Source organism: Condylura cristata, unplaced genomic scaffold, assembly GCF_000260355.1.
Source record: "Condylura cristata isolate star-nosed mole 26May11 unplaced genomic scaffold, ConCri1.0 scaffold00034, whole genome shotgun sequence".
NCBI lineage: Eukaryota > Metazoa > Chordata > Mammalia > Eulipotyphla > Talpidae > Condylura > Condylura cristata.
This window is the reverse complement of record NW_004567135.1, coordinates 8,811,728-8,839,051: the sequence shown is the minus strand read 5'-3', so window position 1 is coordinate 8,839,051 and position 27,324 is coordinate 8,811,728. Positions and strand designations below refer to the sequence as shown.

General features: G+C 51.8%; 1 protein-coding gene across 1 annotated transcript; it reads right to left on the bottom strand.

Annotated features, from left to right (window-relative positions):
- Nucleotides 1-6,496: 6,496 nt before the first annotated feature.
- On the bottom strand, nt 6,497-26,713 carry CECR1 (cat eye syndrome chromosome region, candidate 1). Its single transcript, XM_004692812.2, has 9 exons — nt 26,421-26,713; nt 24,354-24,579; nt 23,462-23,672; nt 14,134-14,261; nt 12,306-12,396; nt 10,731-10,839; nt 7,790-7,947; nt 7,048-7,250; nt 6,497-6,813 (listed from the first exon to the last, which is right to left on the bottom strand). Exons 1-9 carry the CDS (start codon nt 26,680-26,682, stop codon nt 6,714-6,716), a joined length of 1,488 nt encoding a protein of 495 aa, XP_004692869.1. The 5' UTR covers nt 26,683-26,713; the 3' UTR covers nt 6,497-6,713.
- Nucleotides 26,714-27,324: the final 611 nt, after the last annotated feature.

Here is a 27,324-nt window from a genome sequence, read left to right as displayed (position 1 = left end):
CTCGATCGGGACAGGAGGTGACAGCAGAGGACACGGAAGACGCGGGGCGGGCGGCCTTCCTGCGGTACCGCGAGCGGCCGCCAGGGGTCAGCAGCACCCCGCAGCCCGCGCATCGCCAGCCACAAGTGATCCGGACCAGGCTCCGGCGGGGCGGGTCCTCCCACCGCCCGCATCGCGCACTATTCGCCATTTGCTTTCACATGCTTCTGTCTCGGGCCGTTTCCCACAGTGGCGCCTTGGAGGACTACAGCTGTTTGCAGGCTGGGCCGTACGGCGAGGGGAGGGCCTGGAGGAGATTCCCGGGACCGGTCCTCTTGCTTTCCGGGGACCCTGCACTGAGATGCCAGGCTGCAAGGATCCACCGGGAGGGGTGGGGGGTGCAGAGAGACGGGAAACTGAGGCCATTTCCGGGACAGGAACGCGGCCAGAGCCAGGGCCCCCGGGGGCGGATCGGCCTATACCAGGAGGGAAATGCAGGGCCGGGTGAGGCCGAGGCTTTGGCTCATCAAAGGAGGGGTGGGTCCTTGGAGGCCAAGGACCCACACCGACAGGGACCTGGGCCCACCTGAGCTCAGGTCCCACCCTGAGCTGGCCCCAGAGAGGAGCTTCAGACAAGGAGAGAAAATGCTAGGTGATGTCCTGAGGAGTCCTGAGCACCCTCTCTGGGCCTTTTTTGGTCCTGTGTAAGGCAGAAAGGTTAGATAAGATGAAAATTAGGCCCCTCCCCCCTCTGACATTCTCTGAGGCTCCACAGTCTGGCCTCTGGCTGTCCTTCCCCACCCCAGAGGGGTGGGGTGTAGACTTGACCAACAGCATACAACAGGGTTCTGCCCTCCTGTGCCTTCCTGTGGTGAGGAAGTTCCACTAGTCTGGGTGGAGACCCCCTGGCTGAGTCCAAGGCAGTAGCTACGTCAGCCCCACCACCACCACCCTGACTGCAATCTCAAGAGACTCAAACTAGACCCAGGTCCCCCCCGAATTCCTCCTCCCCAGAAACTGAACGATAATACATTTTTATTGCTTTTTAAGCTACTGCATTTTGGAATATCTGTTACCCAGCAACACATAACTAGAACTGTTAGCAAGTGACCAAGGAGGCCCTGGGAACCCCAAACTAGTAAGCTTTAAAGGGGTCCAGCCAGCTGAGCACACAAAGACAAAGCAGACTCTGAGTGTTAAAGAACTTTAATAGAATGAATATAAGGGAAGAGAAAACAAGATATTAATGTTCCAATAAAACAACCCACATTACCCACCCCCTGTGGGTAAGTGTCCAGCTGAACCTGAAGTAGGGTTGCTGAGCCCTGTAAAACTTGCAAGAAGTCTGAGGCGCCTTCTGGCAGGGAGCCACAGCAAAGGGGTTCTGAAGTGCGCCCCAGAGAGCTGGGACAAAAGGACAAATCAAAGTTCCAGTCAAGGAAATGGCTGCTGTTGTCAGCCTACCCGTATCTTTTTATTTATTTATTTATATATACAGAACTGGGGTACAGGCTGGAGGTGCAGGGGGGTGAGAGGATTCACCAGAGACAGAGTCAGGAGCAGAACAGGCCAGCTGATGATGTACACAGCTGAGGGGAGCAGCGGAAGGGCCAGGGGAGGTCGGCTGCGCCATGTGGGTCACCTCATGTGGGTCACCTCATGTGGGTCACCTCATGTGGGTCACCTCATGTGGGTCACCTCTGGGGCGGGGGATTGAACTCAGGCTGCAGTGATCATACTAGGTAGTGCTGAGACTTAACCCCTGTGCCAGGAAGTCCCCACGTGTCTCTTTCAAGTGTTTCTACATGTCTCTCTTCCACGCATGTCCTTCCATATCTCCTTCCCAGCAATACCAGGGTGCAAATTGAGCCACAGAAACAAGAACCTTCCTTTTTCTCCTTCTTCCCCAGAGCCCACCCACCTTCCAAGTTACATAGCTTCACCTGGCTGCTCAGCTCTGCCCGTTATTAAGCGTGGGTGGGAAGCATGGGGCCCTCCCCCTTTTATGGAGAGGTCTGTAACAGAAAAGCAGCTGTCTTTGCAATAGCAGATTCAACCAACAATCTTCCATGGGTACAAAAACTAAGGTTTCTGACTCTCCCTGATGGCGCAATGGATTAAAGCCCAGCACTATGAAGCTGTCCACAGCCTCTGCAGCAGAGTTCGGTCCCCAGCCAGGGAGCTGACCCACATGGTGCAGCACACCTCTCCTGTCTTGTCCCTCAGCAGTGTACTTCGCCAGTCTGCCTGTTCTGCTCCCCACTGTCTCTGGTGAATCCTCTCATCCCCTGCACTTCTGGCCTGTACCCCAGTTCTCGCATGCATAAATAAATAAATCTTAAAAACGAAAGTTTTGATGAGGATTACAATTTTTACATAGAAGTAAAATATTACCCCCACTAAATGCTTATCAGAAAGAGGGAAACTTTAAAGTAGAGAATCCTGACAGACACCCCCTTAACAAAATGATCAGATGGGACGGAGGCCTTAATGTGCTGGCAGGCGGGGGACACACACTTGGAAGGTTTGCTGCTCCTGTGACTGAAGAGCCCCCAGTTCACGTTACCCACAGTTAAGCAACAGCTGAAATGTGCCGGTCGAAGACCACCCCCAGCTGCTCTCAGCCATGTGCCCCCCAGGTGTTAATGAGGGGCTGTTTGCAAAATAATTGGCCTGTCCTTTCCACAAGGGCAGACTCAGGAACTGGTTGGGACTGAAAGAGACAAGGCAGATATGATAAGTAAATGTAATCTGAGATTTGGGCTGGGTTCAGAGGGTCAGGGCCAGAGGTAGTGTCTTATTAGGCTACTAATCTCCTGATATGGATAGCTGGGCAGTGGCCACGTAGGCAAAGGCACAGTCTTTAGGAAACCGCACGCTGGAGTGTGTAGCCTTGGTAATGTTACAAGGCAAGGAGAGGGACACCCCTGAGCCCCCCAAAAAACTGCCTGTTCTAAATAGGTTTTGCCATCCACATCAAGACAAAACATATTGACCTTTTATGGAAAGGAACTTTAATATAATTTGTGTGCAATACAGAAAAGACAAAGAACATAGTTTCTAAATCAAGCACCCAAAGTTGCCCATCCCCTCGCGGGTAAAAGTCCACCCAAAAGGGATTGGCCCAAAGCAAGGCCTGAAAGCTGCCACAAGACTAAAGCACCTTCTGGCCGGGATCCACAGAAAAGGGTCAGAAATGGCCAGACAAGTCTGGGAGGAAAAGCACAACATCAAAATCAAGATAAACGCTGCCATAGTCACCTCCCCCGGGGTCTCTCGCCCGCATCTGTTTCACCCAGTCCAGGCCCAAGAAGCAAGAGCCGCTTCTTCACCTGTCTCTGCTCCATATGCTCCCCGAGGCCTCCCTAGGGCCTCCACCCTGCCTTTTTCCTCTTCAGTCTCCTCTCCAGATTCTGCTCCTCCCCCGCACCTCAGCTCCACCCTCCGTTGGGTGGAGAGGGGAACCGGAGCCGCCCTCCTGACCATAGGGCACGGCTGTATCATAGTCTCGTGGTTAGGGGAAAAGTAGGCTAGAGACATGCGGAGCTAACAGCTACAGAGAGAACAATACATAAAATGAGCATGTTACAATAATCGGGGGAACGTGTCCTTCTTCCTATTCTTGTAACTTTTCTAAAAGTTTCCACTTACTGCAAAGTAACAGGTGTGGCGACTCTTCCCCAAGTTGGGTCTCTGCCTGGAAACCGGATCTGCACCTCCAACAATATTCCTCCGGTTTGAATTTCTAGACAACCCTCTGCCCTTCCCTGGAAGCTATACCCATGCACACAAAGGCTCTGACCCCAGGAAGAGGCAGGGTTCAGGGCACCCACCGTGGGCCAGAAGTGGAGACCAATGAGCAGTGCTCCTCGAGGCTCAGGGGCTCAGTATTCCAGGGCTTCAGTTTTCCCAGCCCAGAAAGTTCATGTGACCAAGAAGGAGAAGATTTGGCCTTACTCGAAGAAATAAATAAATAATGCACACATTATTCTGAATTACAAAAAGGTGTTCTGTGAATAGACTTTGCTGTGATTTCTTTTCAATAAGCAATCCCTGGTGCAATGTGATTTTGTTACAGGGCACCCCAATTCTGTTATCTGACAGGGGGAAGAGGGAGAAACCCCTGAAGGCCCAAAAACCTGCCTGCTCTAAGTGGGTTCTGCCATCCGCCGCAACAAGACAAAACATATAAAACTTTAATGCAAAGGGACTTTAATACAGTGAATATACAATACGGAACACAAAGAATAGAACTTCTAAATCAAACACCTGAAGTGACCCGTCCCCTCGTGGGCAAAAGTCAACCCAAAAGGGGTTGGCCCAAAGCAAGGCCTGAAAGCTGCCACTAGACTAAAGCACTTTCTGGCCAGGACCCATGGAAAAGGGTCAGAAATGGCCAGACAAGTCTGGGAGGAAAAGAGCAAAATCAAAATCAATATAAACACTGCCATAGTCACCTCCCAACAGGTCTCTCACCCACATCTGCCTTAGCCAGTCCAGGGCCAGGAAACAATCATGGCTTCTTCCTCACATGCTTGCTGCTCCATGTGGCTTCCTTAGGTTTCCGTCTTATTCTCCATCCTGCTTCATTCTCTTCTCTTCTCTCCTTTTTCTCTGCTCAGCTCCAACCTCCTTCTGGGTGGGGCAGGGAACCTGGAACTTCCCTTTTTCCTAGGGACCCCCGTTATAATTTACAGAAATTCAATTGACACACCTATTTCTCCAGGAGACGTATAAACCGTCACCCTGTGGGAGTCCCACAAAAGGAACGAGTGAAATCAGCTTTATGCTCCTGCCCTGGCAGATGTAGGACTCAGGCCCAAGGGGCTACAACCTGTGTCCCCGATCTTCCTGATGCGGGAGTAGTCTTGTGGCTGTCCTCGTTCTCTGCTAGGATGGAGCCTGTCGAAACAGGCATGGAGGCGAGACTACAGCTGGTGTGTTTTGCCAAATCAGAAACCACACCGAATCCAGGCTAGAGACCTTACACTCCCAGGAGACGCCGGTAGCCATGGCAACTGGCTGCAGCCGCCCGTCCGACTAGGTTCCATTTTCATCATCTACTAAACATAAGTCAGCTGAGTTGGGAGTCTAACTTCATCTTCTGGGGTCGGTACAGGCAATGAATCAGAGGCCCTCCGAATTGGGCAGGATCTCAGAGAGTCATCTTGGTCCACCTTGGGTACCAGCCTATGGTTGAGGATCCCTAGTTGGTGAGGTTTCTCCCAGCACCATGAACCAAGCACTGATAAATTACAATAAGGAGAGATGGGCTGTTGCCTAAGAACTAGACACAGATGGCGATGGCCGGTGGGTGAGAAAGCATCTGTGCTCACCCCACAAGAATGACTCGATTCTCCTTCACGACCTTTAGTCAAGTGAAGACAAGGCTGGTTTCAAGCCTGCCTTCTTGCAAAGACCAGGATAAGAGCCAGAATCTAGCCACATGAGGTCTCTGGCCTAGGGCGCATCTTCTATATTCCTCCTGCCTCGGCTATCAGTTCAACAGATGCACTTCATGTTCATTATCTATTCAACCAAAACACCTTCAGTGAATTCTAAGTCGGTTTGGGGCTTGGAGGTTGGCTCTGGGATTGTGGTGTATATGAAACAATTATTAGTGCTGACATGGAGGTTGTAGTCTGGTAGGGAGACCGTCAACAAGGAAAGAAATATATAATTGCCCATGATGATAAGTACCATGAAGGAAAAGAGGAAGGTGACTTAACAGGTTTCTGAGTCAGTAACAAAAAAACCTGCAACATGAAGGGTGAAATAAGCTGGTTAGCTAACGGTAGAAAGGAAAAAGCATTCCAGGAATCAAAGAGAACATTCCAGAAAGACTGAGAAAAGTCCTGATGTAGAGTAGAGCCAGGGATAGCTGAGGACAAAGAACCGGTGTGGTGGGTGTGCACTAGGGGTAAGGTGGGGCTGGAAGGGGTCCAGACGAAACAGGTGTTCTCTGTCCTGTTGAGAGACTTGGGCTTTATTCCAAGTGCCTGAGCTGTGAACAATGGAGAAACCTGATTTAATTTAATTTTTAAAAGTCAATCTGCCCTGTCAGGAATGAATTGGAGAAGGCAAAGAGGAAAGATCAATTAGGAGGCTGTTATGATAACTCAGACAGGAGGTTGGCATCAGTGAGAGCTGAGGCAGAGACGAAGGTGGGTTCAAGGTACTCTTGATACAGGGGCCAGAGAAGAGGGTGGTACCAAGGACGTCACTGGAAATTTCTGCCCTGAGCCAATGGGGAGACTGTTTAAAGATGAGAGGGACCAAGAGAAGCTTGAGAGGAATGACCAGAGTTCAGGAGTGCACATAGGAGGTTTCTGAAGTTCCTGTGAGTCATCCATGAGAATAATGCTTGGGAGGCATCTGTGAATCATGGTATTTAAAAGAAAGGAATATCAGGTGAGAAGAAAAAAAAAAAAAAAAGGAGAGCAGGGATTGAGAAGACAAAGGAAATCCAAGGAGAATTCATGAACATCTGGAAAAGGGACCCAGGATGCCGTGTCAGAGAGAAGGGGCTTCAGAGACTGGAGTCGTGAGGTGAGCGGTACCAGTCCACCAGGAGACGTTTGGTCAGGCAATGTGGAAGCCAGGGATGACCTCCACAAGGTCAGTCTGATAAAGAAATGGAGGGGAAGGCTCTACTGGAGTGACAAGAAGGACTGGGCGTAGGTGAGACAGCTTGCAGCAGGAAGCAGAGGAACCGGGCAGCTATGGCTGTCTTCTCACTGCGGGCCCCTGGCCACATCCACCACAAACTTGTCCCATCTCTCCTCCCAGGATGCCATGGCAGCCGTCTTTTCTCTCTGCCCCAGCACGCTGTACCTGCAGAAGAGAGACCCAGGTCAGCCACAGAAAAGGGGTAGGAACAGGGAGTAAGAGCGGAGCCCAGATGCTTGGAAAACACATTCCCCTCCCCGCCCCAGTCCAACCACAATGAAACAACGTTGGGAAAACCCACAGACACCTTCTAGGCTTCCACCCTGACCTTGGAGGAGAGGAACATAAAGATGTGGCATCGGAGGGGGCAGGGGGCTGGGAAGGACAGAGGACACTCACTTGATAGAGTTCATGGCCAGCTGCTTGAGTGTCCTCAGGTCAGCTGTCAGCCCCCCAATGCCCATGAAGGCTTCGTAGAAGTCATAGGACAAGCCTTTGGCACCAAAGATAGCAGGGTCATCAGAGCTGATGACCATGGGGTAGCCCATGGCCATCAGAACAGCTGCAGGGTGGTTTCGCAAGTCTGACACCAGCTTCAGAACCTGCCCAACAGGAGGCAAAGAAAAAGACAGACTGATCCAAATAGACTTGTCATGAGAAAGCTGAGACTGAGCATTTTGGCTCCTTCCTTTCCCACCACCGTTCTGAATGCTGGGATGACTTCCGGGCAAAGTCTTGACCCAACAAGAGGCCATCCTCACATCTTCCTAATTTTCTCCAGTTTTCCTCACCACTCCAGATGTTTTCTCTGCTTCTCTCCTGGTCCCTGCTCAAAGCAGCTTTCCTGGACATAGCAAGGGCCCTGAGGAACCCTCACAGCAGTAATGCCACACATCTTGTGCCCTCAGCTCGGTCCACAGTTTTGCCCAAAATGTGCCTATGAGGTCCCTCACTGTTGCCTCATTATTATGCCAGCAAGAGACTGTTCTAACTAACTTTACCAATGAGAGTTACGGAGTGTTGGACGACAGCAAACAAGTGAGCCTAGGAGACAGAATATAGGCAGGAAGGTTGATGTCCAGAGCAGAGATTGAGTTGAGGGAGAAGATAATAGTGGATTCGCCTGTCCGATCGTGCTTACCTGGTTGGAGATAGGACAGACTTCTATGGGGATGTCCTTCTTCCAGGAGGCAGCCCACACTGCTGGGTGTTTGGTCAAAGCAAACCCATGACCAATCCTGGTGGAGTTCAGTAGTAGGGCATCGAGAAGGTTCCTGTCTATGGAAGTGCCCTGCCAGTCTGGGGGGAAAGGGTGATCTTCAGTAGGACGAATCTGATTCACAGACCAACCCCAGATGTGACCCCAGGATGACCAAGAAAAAGAGAAAAGAACATGAACACAAACACACACACATTTTCCTTTGAATGGCCCTCGAAAGAGGAGTGGCATGCCTTTATTGTATGTGTGTGTGTGTATTTACATATGTGCCAACGAGCCAAAATGGTGCCTACATAGGATTTACAAACTGAAAGTGGATTCTCAGCTAGGTAGTCATAGAACCTGGCTTCAAACGTGCAAATCTGACTCCATAATCCACTTCCCCACCCCCTTCTCTCTCTCTTTTTTTTTTTTGTTTTGTTTCCAGAACTATTTTCTGTTTACGATCTTTATGACAATGGTCACAGACTCTATTGACAGAATTATTCATATGTTCTTGCGTTTACTTGTATCTTTAACAGTACTGGTGGGGACAATTTAGTCACGAGATCACAGTGGCCAGCATGAATGGGCAGGGGGTGCAGAGCTGTGGCCAAGCCCCCAGCCACCCACAGCATCTCCTTCCATAGAGGGTGAAAATGATGGGGCCTGACTCCTCGCTCCTTGCTGCTAGGAGAATCCTCATGCTGGCCTGCGAGGGTACTGAGGTAAGCACACAAATGCTGGGGCTTCCTAATTGTAGGAAATGGTCCAGCCTCCCTGCTGGCGCAGTGGGTTAAAGCGCAGCACTGGGAAGCCGTCCACAGCCACTGAAGCCCGAGTTCGATCCCGAGCCAGGGAGCTGACCCACAGGGCGCAGCAGACCTCTCCTGACCTGCCCGCAATGGATTTCAGTAGATCCACATGTTCTGCTCCCCACTTTGTCTCTGGTGAATCCTCTCACCTCCTGCTCTTCTGGCTGCTACCCCAGCTCTTGTGTGCAGAAATAAATACACATCTTTTTTAAAAAATAAAGGAGATGGCCCTGAAGGAAATGTCTCCTGTCTTGCATCACTGGATGTAGTCACATCTGTACGTGACTTCACTGTTTGATGACCCAATAGGATGAGATCCTGGATGCAATGAGGACAGCAGAGGTTGCTTATCACGTGAGCTCAAATGTGACTTTACTGTAACTCAGTGGACATCTGCACTCCATTTAGCAGCCAAAAGCTTCCTAACAGAGTTACACATAAAATATTTATATATCACTTTTGCATGAGGAACAAAACCCAAGAATTCCCATGACTGATAAGGACAAGTGTTTTAGGTGGATTTTCACTGATTTTCTCTGTATTATTTTCTTTTCAAGAATGTATTTTTAAATATTTACTCATAAAACAACTGGGGTACAGGCCAGAGGTGCGGTGGGGGGACAGAGTTGAGAGGACTCACCAGAGACAGAGTGGGGAGCAGAACAGGTAGATTGACCAAAACACACTGCTGAGGGGAGCAGTGGGGAGATAGGAGAGGTCTGCTGTGCCCTCTGGGTCACCTCCCTGGCCAGGGGTCAAACTTGTGCTGCAGTGGCTGTGGAGAGCTTCACAGTGCTGTGCTTTAACCCGTTGCTCCACCAGGGAGAGCCCAAGAATTTATTTTTTAAAATAAGGACACTGATATTAAATACTCAAGTCTTGGCAAAACCCTCTCTTGGATCACACATCTTGAATTTGGTTAGATTCTGGGTTCTGGGTTTTATACCGTTGAAGTGATTTTCCACAGGTATTACTTTCCCAACTGGACTACAAGCTTCTCAAGGTTACCACCTCCTGGCTTTCCCCCACAAACAATTCTTTAAGTCTCCTAGAACCGCTTAGATCTAAATTGGATCTAAATTAACTGGAAATGTCAGGAAAAGGAGATGAATGCACAAGATCCTTCCTCTGAGAGATGGTGCCTTAAACCCAGGGTTAAGCCTGGGTATGCAGGTCAAGCTTCCACCCTTCTCTTCTTATCTCTGGTTTTCCGAGACATGCCAGGCCACGATGCCAGGTGGGATGCCAGGAGGGAGCCAGGAGGTATGCCACAACTGCCTTCCTCCAGGTCTAAGCCTCCAGATCTTCATTTTGATCTGAAATTGGTCTCCTTTTGCTTAGGAGTTACACATTTTGAGGACCAGAATGTGGGAGGGGCTGGTCCTCAATGATGACCAGTGAGCCCAGGGCTCGAGCTTTGGGAAGCATTATAGCTGGGCTGGTGGCGTTCCAGAAATAACGGCAGCCAGGCTGTTAGGGCCGCAGAGTCTGTTCTTCAGCACTGGTGAGTGTGGACAGAGCCTCCTCCAGGCCAGACCTGACTCTACCCCTCTTTCATCACTGACCTGTGAGTGACTCTGAACAGGTGAGCTCATCTTGCAATCACAGTTTCCTCATAAAATAGAGACCATCAGAAGGGCCCATGTTCTGACTCCATCACACTGCTGAGCCTTGGCGTGTCCACGTAACAAATGGGTATAAAAACACCTTCCAGGCCCTCCCTGGTGGCACAGCAGTTAAAGCACAGCACTAAGAAGCTAAAGCCACTTCCACATGAGTTCGATCCCCAGCCCGGAGGTGACCACATGGCGCGGCAGACCTCTCCTGACCCGCCCGCTGCTCCCCTCAGCAGTGGACTTCGTCGATCTGCCTGTACTGCTCCCCACTCTGTCTCTGGTGAATCCTCTCACCCTCCGCATCTCTGGCCTGTACCCCAGTTCTGTATGAATAAATAAATAAATCTTTTTTTTTAAAAAAAATGCCATGTCCGGCTTATCCAGCTGCAGGAGTCACGCTGCCCAGCATGCCATCCACGCTCCTCTGTCCCTGTCGATCTCCCCATGGCTCACCTGTCTCTCCAGCGTGGAAAAAGTAAGGCAGCTTGACGCCACGAGAAAATGGAATCATCAAAGCCTCCTTGTAGTCGTAGAGGGAGTAGCCCGTGTCCTCGTGTCCCACCTGCAGGGCAGAGGACGGCTCACGGCGGCACCTGCCTGTCCATGCCTTCCGGCGGATGGGGCCCTGCAGCCGCTGCCATGACTGCAGGAAGCTCAGTCCCTGGGCACAGCCAGAGGCAGAGCTGGAAACAGCGTGTTCTGCCCCAAAAAGAGTCCCCCATTCAGGCATGGCTGTGTCCTCCCGGCCCCTTTCTCTTCTCATACCGCTTCACAAGCCCCTATACTCTGGCCCCGAATTTCTCAAGAGGGAGAGGAATGGACAGACGGCAGAGACAGAGAGAGACAGAAAGAGAAGAAGGGATTGAGAGAAACAGAGACTGAGGAGACAGACTGAGGTAAGAGAGAACGAGTCTGGGAAAGAGACACACAGACAGAGGGTGAGGCCGGGGAGGAGAGACACAGAGACAGAGGGACAGCCAGACCGCGGGAGGCTGGACTGCAGCCCGGCCTCGCCCGGCCCCCGCCGGGCTCCCGCCTCAGAAGACACGCGAAGACCACAGCTTCCCACACTGAGCCATCCCCGCTCTGGGGGCCTCAGGGCCCGGAGTCTCTTTCAGAACAGCAATTTTAACTCGGGGCGCAGTTACAGTGATACACTTTTATAACACAAAAATCAGGGCCCGCCAAGGTAGTGGCTGGCGAAGGCTTGAAAAAGCGAGGGCCCCTGCGGAGGGCCGCCTGACCCACAGCCTGTCCCGTGGTGGACGGCCCCGCAGCGCTGTGCCGAAGCTGTCCTCAGGCCCGGTCAGCCAGCGCTGCACACAGGGAGGGGGAGGACGGCTCCTGCCCCTCTGCTGGAGAGCAGCCTCCGAGGACCCCAAGAAGACCTCAGGGGTCCCCACCCAAGAATCCTTGGGGACCCACTCCTGTGGGCTCGGGCTGTTCTGAGGGACACGCTGAAGCATGGCTGCAGGTCCTGGGAGAGGGAGCCAGGGGCCTCTTCACCAGTCAGTCCAAAGGGACCCCGCGTCCTTTCTGACGTGGCCCGGTCACTTGGGAACTCGGCCCGCCAGGGCTCTCCTAGGTGGGGGAGCAGATGGGCTGGCCGGGGAGGGCCACTCCCCTCTCGGACAGCTTTTTGGGGGCTCAGGCCACTCTCTGCTTCCAGACGCGCCCACTGTGTAAGGGAACAACGTGGACAGGAAACAGGATGACAGCAGGGAAAGGGAACAAGGCCATCGTCGTTGTCCAGCCTCCCTGAATCCCTTCCTTATTCTGGAACTTTCCTCTTTAGCCACCTGGTCTTTTCAGCTCTCTCTTCTCCCCTGTGTCACCATCCCCCCCGACGCCTCCCCCCCCCCAGCCTACACACACACGCACACACACACACACAGCTCCTGAGGGAGGGTCAGTGCGGAACCCTGCCAGGCCTCTGGTCAGCCGGAGACTGGGGGGGTAGGGGTGGGGGAGGGGCTGCCCAGCTCTTCATGGAGACCTGCCCGCTGGGCCCGTATCTGAGTCCATTACCAGGTCAAACCCTGCCACAGTCCTGGGGAACATGGCTCGAAGCTCCAAGGCTGTTCGCACGGATTCCATGATGAGGGACGCGTTTTTGAATCTGCGAGAGACAAAGAGAAGCATGGGAGACGGCACCACTGGGAGGTGGGGCTGCCCGGTGCCCAAGCACTGCCCGGGGGCCTATGGCTGGTCTCATCCAGGGCTCCCTGCCCCTTCCCAAACCAGCAGGGCCTCATCCCACAGGCCCCCTTCCCTAGCGTGCTACTGAAAGCCCATTAGGGCCCTCCCTGGTGGCACAACGGGTTAAAGCACAGCACTAAGTTATCCTCAGCCACTGCAGCACAAGTTTGATCCCCGGCCAGGGAGCTGACCCACACGGCCCAGCAGACCTCTCCTGACCCGCCCGCTGCTCCCCTCAACAGTGGATTTCAGTCAATCTGACTATTTTGCTCCCCACTCTGGTGAAGTCTCTCACGCACACCCCTACCCCGGCACCTCCGGCCTGTACCCCAGTTCTGTATGCATAGATAAATAAATCTTTTTTAAAAAACATAAGAAAGCCCTTTAGGTGGAATTTCACTCCAAACCCTCCCTGTTGAGGACTCTGGCTGGCTCAGGGGCTGACCCATCTCTGGGTGAGGGCAGGCATGGAACAACTTCTAGCTGTGTACATTTGGATGAAGCGGGTGGTCCTGTGTAAAGCTTGCCAGCTCCCTAGGAGGGCAACTCCCAGAAGTGGGTGCAGCCTCAGCCCAGCTCACTGCTCCAGGGAGCAGAGAGGGTCCTGCAGGGCAGATCTGCACACAACTCTTCTTCCCTGGTAAATAAGCCAGGGCCTGGCCGTCCAGAACCATCTCCCTAAACATCCGTCCCCTAGGCCCTCTCAGTCTTCATCTCCCGGACAGGAGCCAGCAGAAGAGGAAACCCCAGAAGAGAAGCCAGGCTCGCTCCATAGTAGGCCTGAGATCCTGTCCACCGCTGGCTCACCTGCCCCAACCCCCAGTCCCCAGGGCCCACATTTGTCCTGCCCCCCCCACCCGCCCACTGCCCTTCCTGAAAGCTCTCTCCCAGACAGCTCAGCACTCACTCCCGGCTGCCACTGTCCCCCAGGGAACCTCTGGGCTGAGGAAACAAGGAGGAGGCACCTGCAATCTCTGTACCGGGGTGCAAGCACTCAGGCGTAGGCCCGGGGTGGGGGGGAGCCCCTGGGAGATGTGATGGCCTACGTGGGCCCCCTGACTGGTGTCATCCCCACCTGAGCGCGGAGCCTGGTCTCCTGGTCAGCCAAGGCTGTGGCACAGGAGCAGAAAGCTCCTTGGTAAATTCAGCAGGAAAGTTAGACTTTCTGGACCTGTTTGGGAGACTGGGACTTCCACACCCCCAGGCCACAGTGCCGCTGTGGGGTCTCCCCACACGGGTGCTGAGGCGCCTGTCTCACCCAGGGTCTGGTCACCCATCGAGGCTGCACACAGTCACACAACACAAGGTGACCTTGGGCAGAACCTCAGTGCAATAGAAACAAAGAAATAGACCAGTTAGACATCTGTACTGTTGGACAAAAACAGACCCCCACGATGGGTCACCTGGGCCAATGTGGGGTCGGAAATTACCTGCAAAATTGCCACACTTCTTTGTTTTAGTCAGATCATAGGATTGGAACTAGAAATGATTTCACAGGTAGATTTTCACTCACATGTGTGCCAAGCCCATGATTCTCTGGCATTAAGGGGGGGTCTCTGACGCTCTGCTCCCCTTCCTCATGCCTCTCTCCCTCATTCCCAGCCGTGGCTCTCTCTCGGCCTGTGCACCCAGACTTGATTTTTAGCTCTGTTCTCACCTGTGATCTGAATAAATGATTTTGATTCCAATAAACCCAGGATGCTTCTTCGCAAACACAGACGCCACCTCCTTGTACGTCCTCACTGACCACGCTCGGTCGTGGAGTGTCCCGTTCAGCTCGTACACCTGTGCGGGAGCATGGTCCCGACCACGTCAGAGGCGAGTCAGTCAACAACTGCACCCCCAGCCACCAGTCACCGCTAAACACACCCGGACCAGACTCAGTTCACCCAGAGTTTCTCCATGTGTAGTCTTGGAGTCCCCTAGATGGTTTTCAGGCATTCTGCAGTGTCAAAACTTTCCTCATAAAAATTTGAAGAACTCCTATGTCTTTTTCACTTCTTATTCTCTCATGAGCATGTACAGAAGTTTCCAGAAGCTGTATCACGTGTGAAATATCACTCTGAGATCACTGATTGTGTGTTTTAAAATATCCTGCTTTCATTTCTGATACCTGCTATGTTATATAGAATAGAATGTATTTTATTTTGTATATTCTACATAAACAAAAACTCTATGGGATCCTCAATTTTTGTTTGTTTTTTAAAGATTTATTTACCTACGCATACAAGAACTGGGGTACAGGACAAAGTGCGGGGCGGGGTGCAGATGACAGAACTCACCAGAGACTGAGTGGGGAACAGAACAGTTGGATTGACTGAAATACACTGCTGAGGGGAGCAGCGGGGAGACAGGAGAGGTCTGCTGCACCATGTGGGTCAGCTCCCTGGCCGGGGATCGAACTCATGCCACAGTGACTGCGGACAGCTTCACAGTAATGCACCCCAACCCATTACAGCCCCAGGGAGGGCCCTCCTCAATATTTTTTGAGTGTCAAAGTTTGAGAACCACTAAACCAAATCAGAAATTGTTAGTCAAAGTCACACTGCACCACCCAGCTGGTTTGCCATTGAAAGGCAGGGAATTCTGCCCGGGCCTTGCCTGCTCTGTGTGATGCACCACCTGCCAAACTCACCAAGTGGTTGTAAATCCCTGGGGGTAGGACAGGACACATGTAGTTCTGATCTCCTCCCCTCCCTCCTGTATTACCAGAGTAGGGGTTCCCTACCATTCATTTAAAAAGAGTGCTGTCTACTTGGGCCTTAAAAAGCACTAAGCCCCAGGCAGCAACAAATAGATGGATGTGAGAGGTTGCTGATGGAGCAGTATTAGCAGAACAGAAGGGAGACAAAAGAAAGAACCTTTAAAAAAACCCCAACAAATTATAATTCTGCCTGAAAGGTCCCAGGCAAATTAATTATGCAGATATGCAAATGATACAACCAAAAGTCTGATGTTCCAAATCATCAATTCTATCATTCCAGTACTTAGCAAGGAAGACACTGGGCCCCCTGCCTTCCAGAGTTCCAGTCCCACTTCTGGTTCCCATAGCATGGAGAGCCTCGAAGATGGAATCTGATGCCGGAGGCCGCAGATGCTCAAGAGGCATTCAGAGAATTTCCTGGTCTCCTGGTGCCCCAGTAAATCACTGCCCTGCCCTGTGCCTGCAGCTGTGGCCTCTGGCAAAGAAACTGTAGGCTCCATGGAAGCTCCTAGCAAGATCTGAATGCTCAAGTGTGGTTGCGCTTCAAGAATAGAACTTTGCGGAGGTCAGGGGGCGGACCTGCAGCTCCCAATATAGCCCAGTGGGTGTGGTTAGAATACTGCCATGGGGCCCTCGGATAAAGCAAAGCACTATGAAGCTATCTATCCACAGTGCCCCAGCACAAGTTTGATCCCTGACAGGGAGGTGACCCACGCAGCATGGCAGACCTCTCCTGTCCTGTCCTGTCCTGTCTCGCCCGCTGCTCCCCTCAGTGGTGTACTTTGTTGATCTCCCTGTTCTGCTCCACTCTGTTTCTGCTGAATCCTCTCACCGCCCCTGCACCTCTGGCCTTACCCAGCTCTGTATGCATAAATAAATAAATCTTTTTAAAAAAAGAATGCTGGCCCTCCCTGGTGGCACAGCAGGTTAAAGCACAGCACTAAGAAGCTAAAGCCACTTCTGCATGAATTCAATTCCCGCCTGCCCAGGAGGTGACCACATGGTGTGGCAGACCTCTCCTGACCCTCCCGCTGCTCCCCTCAGCAGGGTACTTTGTTAGTCTGCCTGTTCTGCTCCCCGCTCTGCCTCTGTGAATCCTCTCACTGCCTCTGCACCTCTGGCCTGTACCCCAGTTCTGTATGAATAAAGAAATAATCTTTAAAAAAAAAAAAAAAAAGAAAAGGAATGCTGCTGTGATGCCAGACATTGGAGGAAAGGCCTCAGTTGTTGGGAGGGTTCTGGTCAGCTTTTGAGATTCAGGCCTCCAGTGCAGATACATTCTGTCACAAATCAATCATAACTCAAAAGGTGCAGGGTTCAAGTCTGAAGTACAAGCAAGACAGTGTCATTCATGCGTCTACGACTGAGGTAAAAGCTGCTATAGTGAATTAAAAACATACTGGACTCAATTTAGAGTTCATCAGTTTTTAACTTTCATATCATCAAGGGGAAATTATTCAAAACACATACTACTTATATAAACCAATATAAAATTGCACTAACACTCAGCAACATGGAGGGGAGGTTGGGGACCCTGGCCCCCCAACTCCAGTGGTGGAAAATCTGCTCCACATCACTTAATTCACAGCCACTCTCATCTTTGGGCTCCCCATCTGCGGAGTCAACCAGCGGCCACTGGCTGAATCAGTGAACCGGAAACCCTGGCCAGAAGTGGGCCCACGCCATGCAAACCCATCCGGTTCTAGGGTCTGTTGTACAAAGTTTTATTGTCTATGATGTCATGGAATTAGAGAATGTTGATCTGGAAGAAACCAAAGGGAAACTAGGATCAAAGAGTTGCCCAAGTCACACAGCTGGTTTATATCAGACCAGAAACAAAGACTCGGGATTGCTGATTCCCGTGCATGTGGTTTTCCTTCTAGCGCACCACTGACTTCACAAGCATTCACTGAGCTTCTACTGTGTGCCGGGACCAGGCGAGTGAGTTATATCGTCATCTCATTTAATCCTCAAAACTACGCTATTGAGTGGGTCTCGTTTACGAGGAGAATTTTTGAAAGTTAAAAAGGTTCGAACCCTGGTACTCCACCTTTGGGGTGGTGAGGTGAGGTTCTCTGTCCTCACCTTGAAACTCAGTGACAGTCCGGGGTCTCAGGGTCTCAGCTCCAGTGGCACATCAGTAACCCCCAGAAGGAGAAAATGCCTGGATCTCAACCTGGACTTATTGTAACAGGGGGGTCCCTAGGAAAAAGGGAAGTTCCAGGTTCCCTGCCCCACCCAGAAGGAGGGTGGAGCTGAGCAGAGAAAAAGGAGAGAAGAGAGACTGAAGCAGGATGGAGAGCCAGGAGACTTGAGGAAGCATGTGATTTAAGAAACTGGGCTTGTTTCCTGGCCCTGGACTGGTTAAGGCAGATGTGGGTGAGACCCGTGAGGAGGTGACTATGGCAGTGTTTATACTGATTTTGATGTTGCTCTTTTCCTCCCAGACTTGTCTGGCCATTTCTGACCCTTTTCCATGGGTCCCGGCCAGAAGGTGCTTTAGTCTAGTGGCAGCTTTCAGGCCTTGCTTTGGGCCAACCCCTTTTGGGTTGACTTTTGCCCACGAGGGGATGGGTCACTTCAGGTGTTTGATTTACAAGTTCTATTCTTTGTGTTCTGTATTATATATTCACTGTATTAAAGTCCCTTCTCATTAAAGTTTTATATGTTTTGTCTTGTTGCGGCGGATGGCAGAACCCACTTAGAGCAGGCAGGTTTTTGGGGCTCCAGGGGTGCCCCTCTCCTCCTGTCCTGTAACAGAATTGGGGTACCCTATAACATTATCAGTTAAAATTCCTAGGGCGGTGGGTTAAAGCACAGCACTAAGAAGCTAAAGCTACTTCTGCATGAGTTCGATCCTCACCCAGAAGGTGACCCACAGGGCGCTGCAGACCTCTCCTGACCCACCCTCCCACTGCTCCCCTCAGCAGTGTACTTCGTGGATCTGCCTATTCTGCTCCCCACTCTGTCTCGTCTGAACCCTCTCATCACCCCTGCACTTCTGGCCTGTACCCCAGCTCTGTCTGCATAAATAAATAAAATCTTAAAAAAAAAAATTCCTAGGGTAGAGCCTAAGGTTTCTGGTTCACTGATTCAGCCAGGAGCCTAAAGATAAGAGTGGCTGTGAATTAAGTGATGTGGAACAGATTTTCCACCACTGGAGTTGGGGGGCCAGGGTCCCCAACCTCCCCTCCATGTTGCTGAGTGTTAGTGCAATTTTATATTGGTTTATATAAGTAGTATGTGTTTTGAATAATTTCCCCTTGATGATATGAAAGTTAAAAACTGATGTACTCTAAATTGAGTCCAGTATGTTTTTACTCTAAATTGAGCCCAGTATGCTTTTTTTTTATTTTTCCCTAAACCTACCCAGTGATTTTATAGCGTTATACACAGCTAGGGTTAAGGTCTCCTAATGAAGAGCATGACAGCCTCCATCTTGAATTATCTGTCGCCATTTTAGGCTTGAATTCCTGTGTTCTCTGGGAAGGGGGCTTCCTGTATGACACCAGACCAGGGCACCCTCACCTAGGATCGGACCATGTCTGCCAACCAATCATGGACTGAGGCAAACTTCTGTACCAAATATGGAGGGTGGTGAGGATCTACTAATCAGGCAGCAACCTTATCGCACTCTGGCCGGGCCCAGGGACTGTGTAAAAACTCTACCACACAGTGCACAGGGCCTCTGGTGTGCTGTTGGGCCCAAGATGGAGCTTGCAATAAAGTTTCCTCTTGTCTTTACAGCGGTGTGACTGGCTTTTTTTGGGGTAGCGAGTCCCATTCCCGCATAACACTATTTTTGTTAAATCGACAGACAGATGAGTAAACAATACAATATTGCATAGTAGAACCAGGGGGCATCCTAACTTCACTTTTCTGAGGTGCAAAAAGAGGTTCTGAACTTTTCACTTTCAAAGTCCTCTTCTATAAATGTGACCCCTTTACTAATGCAGTTTTGAGGACTAAATGAGATGGGATATCAATCACTCGGCACGCGCCGGCACATGGTGGACGCCCAGGGGAGGCTGTGATCTCGCAGCGTGGCACCCAGAACACGCATCCGCAGCTGTCCAGGTGAGCCTTCTCATGCAAGGTCTGCTAAGAATCTAGGGCCAGCCTGGGGGGTGGGGGGAGACAGGGCTGGAGGGGTGGGGGGGGTGTAAGGACAGGAAGTGTAGAGGGTGGCTCTTTGCCCTGTGATGGCATCCAGGAAAAGCCTGGAGCCACCAACCTGGGTTCTCTCTGCCCCATCTTGTCTGCAGGGCAACCTCCAGGGAATAATCCTCTTGGGTCCTCTAAGAACACTCTAGAGACTGGCCAGGACCCAGTCTGGGCCTCAGATTCTGGCCGTGGGGGAAGGGACAGGGCCCTAGAGATAAGACCCGCCTAGCAACTGTTGCTAAAGGCAAGGAGCCTTTGTTATTGAGCATTAGTAACACAATAGGAGGCTGAGCGGCCAGGATAGTCCATCAACATCATCCCAGGCCCTGAATTAGCCCCACTAGCAAGAGCGGGGGGTGGTAGTGCGGCTCAGCAAAAGAATTCCTGGGCAGACGGTTTTTAGTTGTTAATGTGTTGATGGCTCCCCCTACTCTGGCTAATGGGGGGCATTAAGGCATCGACTCTCTCTTGCAAGGGGCCTTTGTTCCAGGGTCAGACCAGAACAAATGGTCAAATCCCATCCCCCTCAGCTCCACTGAATCCCAAATCCCAGCAGCCCTCCACTTTCTAGAAAGGCTTCTTAGGAGATAGTGAGCTGTGAGCAGAGTGGGAGAGGAGCTGGGCTGAGCCCCCAAATTATATGCCTTGGAGTTCAAGTCTGGTAAGGAGAAAATACCAACTGCGGAAAGGGGATGCTGGAGGAGGGAGTCTCTGTTTCAACTGCTCTCTCACCCTCCGAATTTCTCAGCGACTTCCCCCAAATACTAGCACACGGAGCTCAAGAGGAAAGTCACAGCTTTCAGAAGAACCGAGGGTCAGACTGTTTCTGTGATTTTCCTCCCTTCCTCTCTGCGCCCCCTAAGTCGTCCGCGCGCTTCCCCAGTCCTTTCGCTGAGGACGCTCCCAGATTCTGCCCAGCCGGACGCCCTCTCCCGGGAGGGGCCGCTCCTTCTGGGCAAAGCGTCCGCTCAGCGGGCCCGGAGCCTCACGTCCCCTCCCGAAGAGCTAGAGCGCCCTCTCAGGGGGCGCTCGTGTTAGAGGAGCGTGGCGGCCATCATGCCTACAAGCCCACCGCTGGCCTCTGCCCGCCTAGCCTGCGACCCACATGACGCGGGTCTAGCTTTTCCACGGAGCCTCGGCTTCCTCATCTGAAATGCGGGGTCACTGTGAGGCTCCTAGTAGGCCCGGGAGGCAGCAAGCTGTGTCAAGGTCAAGATGAAGTTGGCCCCACTGCCAAGTGTGCCCGGGTCACAGCTGCTGCATGAGTGTTACTGCGACAGTTAGGGCTGCAGCTTCCTGGCCCTACCCAAAAGCTAGAACCTCAGGAGATCAGGGTCCACACATGAGTTTCAAACAGCACCTCCAAAGTAGCCACAAATGCACCCAAGTTTGCAGCGCCACCCCCCATCATCAAGCATGATTGTCACTACTGGTGCCCACGGAGGACGCAGGGAGGAGGGGTCTGGTACCAAACAGATGTGGTTCACAGGCTAGTTGGGGAACCAGCGACTGCACATACCACGGAAATGGCGGAAATGGCACAAGGAAACAAAGGGGGTGCTGGAAGTAAACATTCCGGGAAGACCAGCGGGAGAGGGTTGTTCCAGGATGGTGGGGTGGAGGTGGGGCGAAAGCCCGACCCAGAGGGGACTGGGCCGGGTGGGGGGCGGCGGGCCCAGCCTGTGTTTGGAGGATTCTCCAGACCAAATACGTTCTTGTGGAAGTGTAGTTTCTTTCAGCCTACATGGTTGAGGCCCAGTGCCAGCCCACCTTTTGGGGACACTTAATAGAAAGTGAATCGATCCTCTCTTTTCTTTGAAGAGGATTATTTGTGCCCGCGTCTCATGGACTCACCTCACAAAACTGACAAAAGCTCTACAAAGATAAACCCCCCTCCCACTTCCCGAGAATTCAGAAATACAGATACTAATTTATTCTGAGTTAAACCATTAAACACCAGATGCAGGTGGAGACAGTCTCCTCTTTAGGACCAAACCCGGAGCTAACCTAGAGAGGGCATTAGCATATCTAAGGGAACAGGTGGGTGATTCTGCGGCTAAAGAGAAGAGACACCGGAGACTAGAGGAAGCTTTGTCTCAGAAGAAGGGGAAGAAGGCCTGACCCACAAACCTGAATTACTGGTTCTCAGTGCAGGTGTAATCTTTCTTAAAGAATTCTTGAGCCCTTTAAATTAAACTGGGGGTTGAAAGTCAGTTTTGGGATCTGAACCAGGATTTAAAGTTTAGTGTGCAGAAATATCAGAGATGTTGCGATGTCAAATATAAGCAGTTACTTTTTTTAAGATATATTTATTTATTCATACAAGAACTGGGGTACTGGCCACAGGTATTTAGGGGGAGGTGAGAGGATTCACCAGAGACAGAGTGGGGAGCAGAGTGGACACATCTCCTGAAATACACTGCTGAGGGTAACAGTGGGAAGACAGGAGAGGTCTGCCACGCCATGTGGGGCAGCTCCCTGGCCGGGGATCGAACTCGTGCTACACTGATAGCTTCATAATGCTATCAGGGAGGCCCAGCAGTTAGTTATTTAGACAACATACAAGGTTTATGTTGAGTGGGCCCAGATATGGGCAGTAACACAACAGCTACCTGTGTCACCATATATGGGCCAGAGCACAATGACCAGGACCGGCCTTGCATGGGGGCACAGCGCCACATCAGCTTTCTGGAATCTGAGCCTAAAGCCTACCTAAGAGACCCTTTCCCTTCAGCACTCCCAGTCGCTGGAACCCCACCCTAGGGAGCTCCCTCTCAGCTGCTGCCCGGGAGCAATAAACTCAGCTTGCTCAGCCTTTCTGCCTCCCTCTTTCTTCCTTGTGGCCGTCACAGAAATCGGGACAAAACAGTTTATTTGAACCAAACAGCATAAGAGTGGGCAAACATATTCATGCTCAGCAAAAGCTAGCCACTTTCTTGAACCTCTGACTCCCTGTCTCCTCTACACTCTCTGGAGAACCCGCACCTCACTTTCCACTATACCTAGAGATGGGCGGGCCTACTCTCTCCTGTCCCTGCCCCATTCAAATAAGGTTCTGAATATTCATGTGCACACTGGATGCTGGATTGTTTCCAGAATGTTTTATGGGTGTATACGGATTCCTAGGAAAACAGGTCTAAAGTAGTCAGAGTGTTCTGGCACTTGCTCCCTCCTGGGGAGAGGAACTCAGTCAGCAATGATGAGGCACATTAGGGTTCTGTTTGACCAACACTCTTCTGGTTGATAGGATATAGGACAACATGTTCAGAGCTCAGTTTCACCTATGGAACTCTCTAAACGTTCTGATAAAAGAAAACTTGGAACAAATATTTGTGTGCCTCTGTTTAAGAAATATAGTTCTCTGAATGTTCCACTTTAATAAAAGGAAACCATTGGGACTAAAGTAGCCTAAAAAGACTAATTTATTGCATATAAAGGGACATACTAGACAGAAATGAGAATCATTCATTCATTCTTTCATCGCTTTGCTTTATCCTTGTTTTTCCTTAGGACTTTTACTGCTTCCTGTACCTTTATCTCAGTCAACTACAAAGAAATAAATTGAGGCCCCCCTGGTGGCCTAGGGCTGAAGTTTCAGAGCTACCTCCTTAAAGGCCCATTGAGACAGACTGAGTTGGACCCCCAGCTGGGGAGCTGACCCACAGGGTGCAGCAGGCCTCTCCTGTCTCACTCGCTGCTCCCCTTTTCTGCCTGTCTGCTCCCCGCTCTGTCTCTGGTGACTCCTCACTCCCCCACCTCTAGCCTGTACCCCAGTTCTTCTATGCAAAATAAAAAAAAATTAAAATCTTACAATAAAGGAATAATTCTTTAAAAAGGAAAAAGAAACGGGGTGGAAAGGGGTGGAATGTCCAGGCAAGAGGCACCTGTCTGGGTGCCCTTGGGCTCCGTGGACATGGGGAAGGGCTAAGCAGTTCACCGCTTTTGCTATACCCAGCCCAGGGCACAGCAGGTCCCCAGCTTGTGGCAGCCCTGGCAAGTCCCCGTTCTGCTGGGGATGAAATCAGAGGGCGGGAAGTACCAGGGTAGGGGGCGATGAAGACCAGCCAAGGAACGCGCTTGCGGCAAGCCAGAGCAGAGCAGGGCGGGGGTGGCTCACCGGGAACAGCATGGCTCTGAGCTCCACGTACTGCACATTGTCCTCATAGAACTCCTCCAGGCTCCGGAAGACGTAGTCTCTGAACACGGGTGCGTAGTGGACGAGCCCAGAGATGGTGAAAAAGATGGCCTCAAACTTCGACCAGATCACATTCTGGTCTGCGTAAGCCACGTCAGGGTTTTCCGTCACCAGAGTAAAGTTTCTCAGCAGGCTGTGCGGGACACAAAGGGACAGGTTGACGAGGCCCACGAGGCCAGGGCCAGCGGGCACCAGCGGGATTCCTGCCTGCTTCTGGTTTCTCCCACTCAGAAGCAAGCCAAGCTTCTGAGGGGAGGCGTGGGGAGCACCCGTGGGCTGTCTGAGGCTTCCAGGGTACGCCTCAGAGGCAGTTCAGGAGGGAGGCCGCCACCGGCCAGTCTCACCCCACCCTCACCCCAGTTTCCTCTGTGAGCTCAGCCAGTCTGACCCCTACACCAACTCAGGGGTTGCTATGCATGGCATTGTGCCCCCAATCCATGCAAGGCTAGTCTTTGTATTTGTTAATTTACTTATGCTTATAGGAACTGGGATACTGGCCAGAGGCGTAGGGGTGAGAGGATTCACCAGAGACAGAGTGGGGAGCAGAACAGTCCGACTGACGAAGTACACTGCTGAGGGGAGCAGCAGGTGGGTCAGAGGGTCAGAGAGGTCTGTTGCGCCCTGTGGGTCAGCTCCCTGGCCAGGTATTGAGCTCAGGACAGAACACAGGCTGTCAGGATAGCTGAGACTCAGCCCCCACCCCACCACGGGGTGGGGAGGGGCGCCTCTGGATTGCTTTTAAGGCCAGATGCTTGTGCATAGGTCTGTACAAGGCAACCCCCACTACCAGGACAGACTGCTGACCAACACTCACCTGTTATCGAATTCAGTGACATTCTGCAGCCCTTTCCGATACTTCTCCAGCAGAATCCACTCCGAACACTCTGCTGGCGCAGGGGTGGGAGGAGTCGGGTGGGCGAATTTGAACTGCAGGGCCCCCCGTGGGGTGAAGCAGAAGTGGCAGTGGGGCCTGTACGTGGCATTTTTCACCAGCCAGTCCATACTCAGGATGCCGAAGTCATGGAGGTGTAAGGCAGCCCCTGGAGAGGCAAGGAGGTGGCAGAGGTGACCCCCAGACTCCAGGGATCTCTGAGGGCAGAGAAGAGTGGCCCAGAAAAGGTGGGATATGCCAGGAAATCTACCTGGCCCAGTTCCTTAGACCTACAGGTCCCTGCACTGTGCTTGCCCACGACAGCTCAAAGCCCTCCCAGGCCTTACCTGCCAGCCCCCCCCCCCCGCCACCAGCCCCCCCCTTCTTTGGTCTGGCTTAAGAATGGGGCTTCCCTGCTGCCTCCCTCACTAGTCAAACCAGGGTAGTCTTATTTAGGAAGGGCAGCGTAGTAGTAGGGTCAGGGAGCTTCAGGCTGGGAGCAGAAGGCTGAGGCTTAAGTTGGGGCTTCATCAGCTTCTAGTCATTGGGAACACAAGCTTTTATTTATTTATTTTAAAGATTTTTTTATTTATGCATACAAGACCTGGGGTACAGGCCAGAGGTGTGGAGTGAGAGGATTCACCAGAGACAGAGAGGGGAGCAGAACAGGCCGACGGATGAAGTACACTGCTGAGGGGAGCAGCAGGCAGGTCAGGAGAGGGCTGCCATGCCCTGTGGGTCAGCTCCGGGGCGGGGGTCAAACTCGTGGTACAGTGGCTGTGAACAGCTTCATAGCACTGAGCTTTAACATGCTGGCCCAGGGCGGGCCCAGGAACACAGGCCTATCAATGAGGCCTTGCACCCCCACTGCACAGAGATGCAATGAGAACACGCCTCACCTCGTATGTGAATAACTGACCTTGACCTCCTCCTCCTGATCACCCCACCCCACCCCAGGCTCTTCAGTCCGAGCTTCCCTCTGGCCTACCTGGGTCTGTGAAGCTTCTGTTCTGCAGGTTTTATGGTTTGAGACCCGCTTGTCCTTCAGCTCTAACAACAGCATGGAACCTGGTGCTTCTCCAAATATAGCAAATACTGTCCCTGTTCCTGCTGCTCCATCTTAGCACCCAACCTTGACCTTGGACATACGTCCAACTGTGTCTTAGCTGTGTGAACTCTGGGGTCACCTCCTAGGCCTCCTGCTTTCTATCAGCTGAGGATCCTATTTTACCAAAAGACTCATAAACTTTTTTTTAATCTCTGTAACATTAAAAAGAAAAGGTATATTTAAACAAATCTTTATAAATGGTAAAACAGGCCCTCCCTGGTGGCTCAAGGGGTTAAAGGGCAGCACTATGAAGCTGTCCACAGCCACCGCAGCACAAGTTTGATCCCCGGCCAGGGAGCCGACCCACACGGCACAGCAGACCTCTCCTGTCTCACCCGCTGCTCCCCTCAGCAGAGTTTTTCAGTCAGTTGGCCTGTTCTGCCCCCGACTCTGTCTCTGGTGAATCCTCTCACTGCCCCTGCACCTCTGGCTTGTACCCCAGTTCTGTATGCATAAATAAATAAATCTTTTTTAAAAAGTGATAAACATTATTTATATGCACAGAATAATAATCATTTTACAACTCAGAAAAACGTGCTTATGGCCCGTGTCACCCAGGTGCTATTTCACGCTGCACCCCCTTGTTGAGTCAGCCCCTCCCCCTGGGGGAGGGGGAGAGAGACCCCCCCCCGCCCCTCCCAGAGCTGTGAAGGGAGTTATAGGCCCCAGTGGGCCTCAGGTGCTCTCTCCTTGGGTGTGCTCTTCCAGCTTTGTCCAGGAGACAGGGCCTGTGTCTCTGAGCCTTCTGGGAAGCGGGGGGCCAACAGCCAGCTCTAAGCAGCGACAGCAAGGTTCAGGGTCCCTGACTGGATTCTCCTGGGCCCGTCAGAACAATAACAGCTCAAGCCTGGCTTCCCCAGATGGCCCCAGGATCCCAACACCAGCCTCCCCCAAACCTCTACCTTTTGGCATCTTCTTTAGGATTTTAAACACCTCACTTTTCTCAATGAGACTCTTGGCCTGGAAAAAGTGCATGCTGGGTGGGAAATTCTGGGTCTCCATGGCCTGCATCAGCTCTGCCTTTTTGAGGGCCATCAGCTTCGTATTGGCCAGCTCTTCATCCTCCTTCAGCACCAGATGCCCCCCAAGCTGCATCATCTTCTCCCTCATCAGCAGCTGGTTCCGCTCCTCATCTATAGACATGTCCAAATCGGACGAGGCCATGGTCACGGCCCAAAGCAGGGCCAGCAGGGCTGGCCACCCAGACTGGACGCCCACCAGCATCGGGGTGCCTGGAGAGGAAAAGGCTCAGATGGAGACTCTGTAGATTAAGGGGGTGGGGGTGAGAAGAAGGGGCTACGGGTTGAAACAACGGACTCTGGTTTTCCTTCTCCCGCCCTGTTTCCGGGTTACCAGGAATCAGTGTAGTGAGGCCTTTTCCTCTCAGACCCCAAAGAAAAGCCCTCCAGGTACAGACAAGAAGGGGTTTGCCAAAGGAGGGATTCCTGTGAGGCCTCTTTACTGGGAGCTTCTGGGTCAGCAAGCCCTGTTCACATTGCCAGTCGGATCTGTCATGTCTCACATTTAAATATAGCCAGAAAGCAAAGGACCTCAAGGGACCGGAAGAAAGTTTCCAGTCTGATAAAGAAGCAAACAAAAAGACGTTTAGAAGGATCAAAGAGAAACAGAGACAATGTGGGCAATAAAAGAAAAATTTTTAAAACAGAATTAATATTCTCAGAAAGCTAACAGAAGATACTGTGTTTATAAAACAGGAATGGTAGTTAGAAAAGACAGAATGAAAAGAGCTGTTAGAAGTTAAAAATATAAAATCTGAAAATTTAAAAAATGTACCAGCAATAGGCC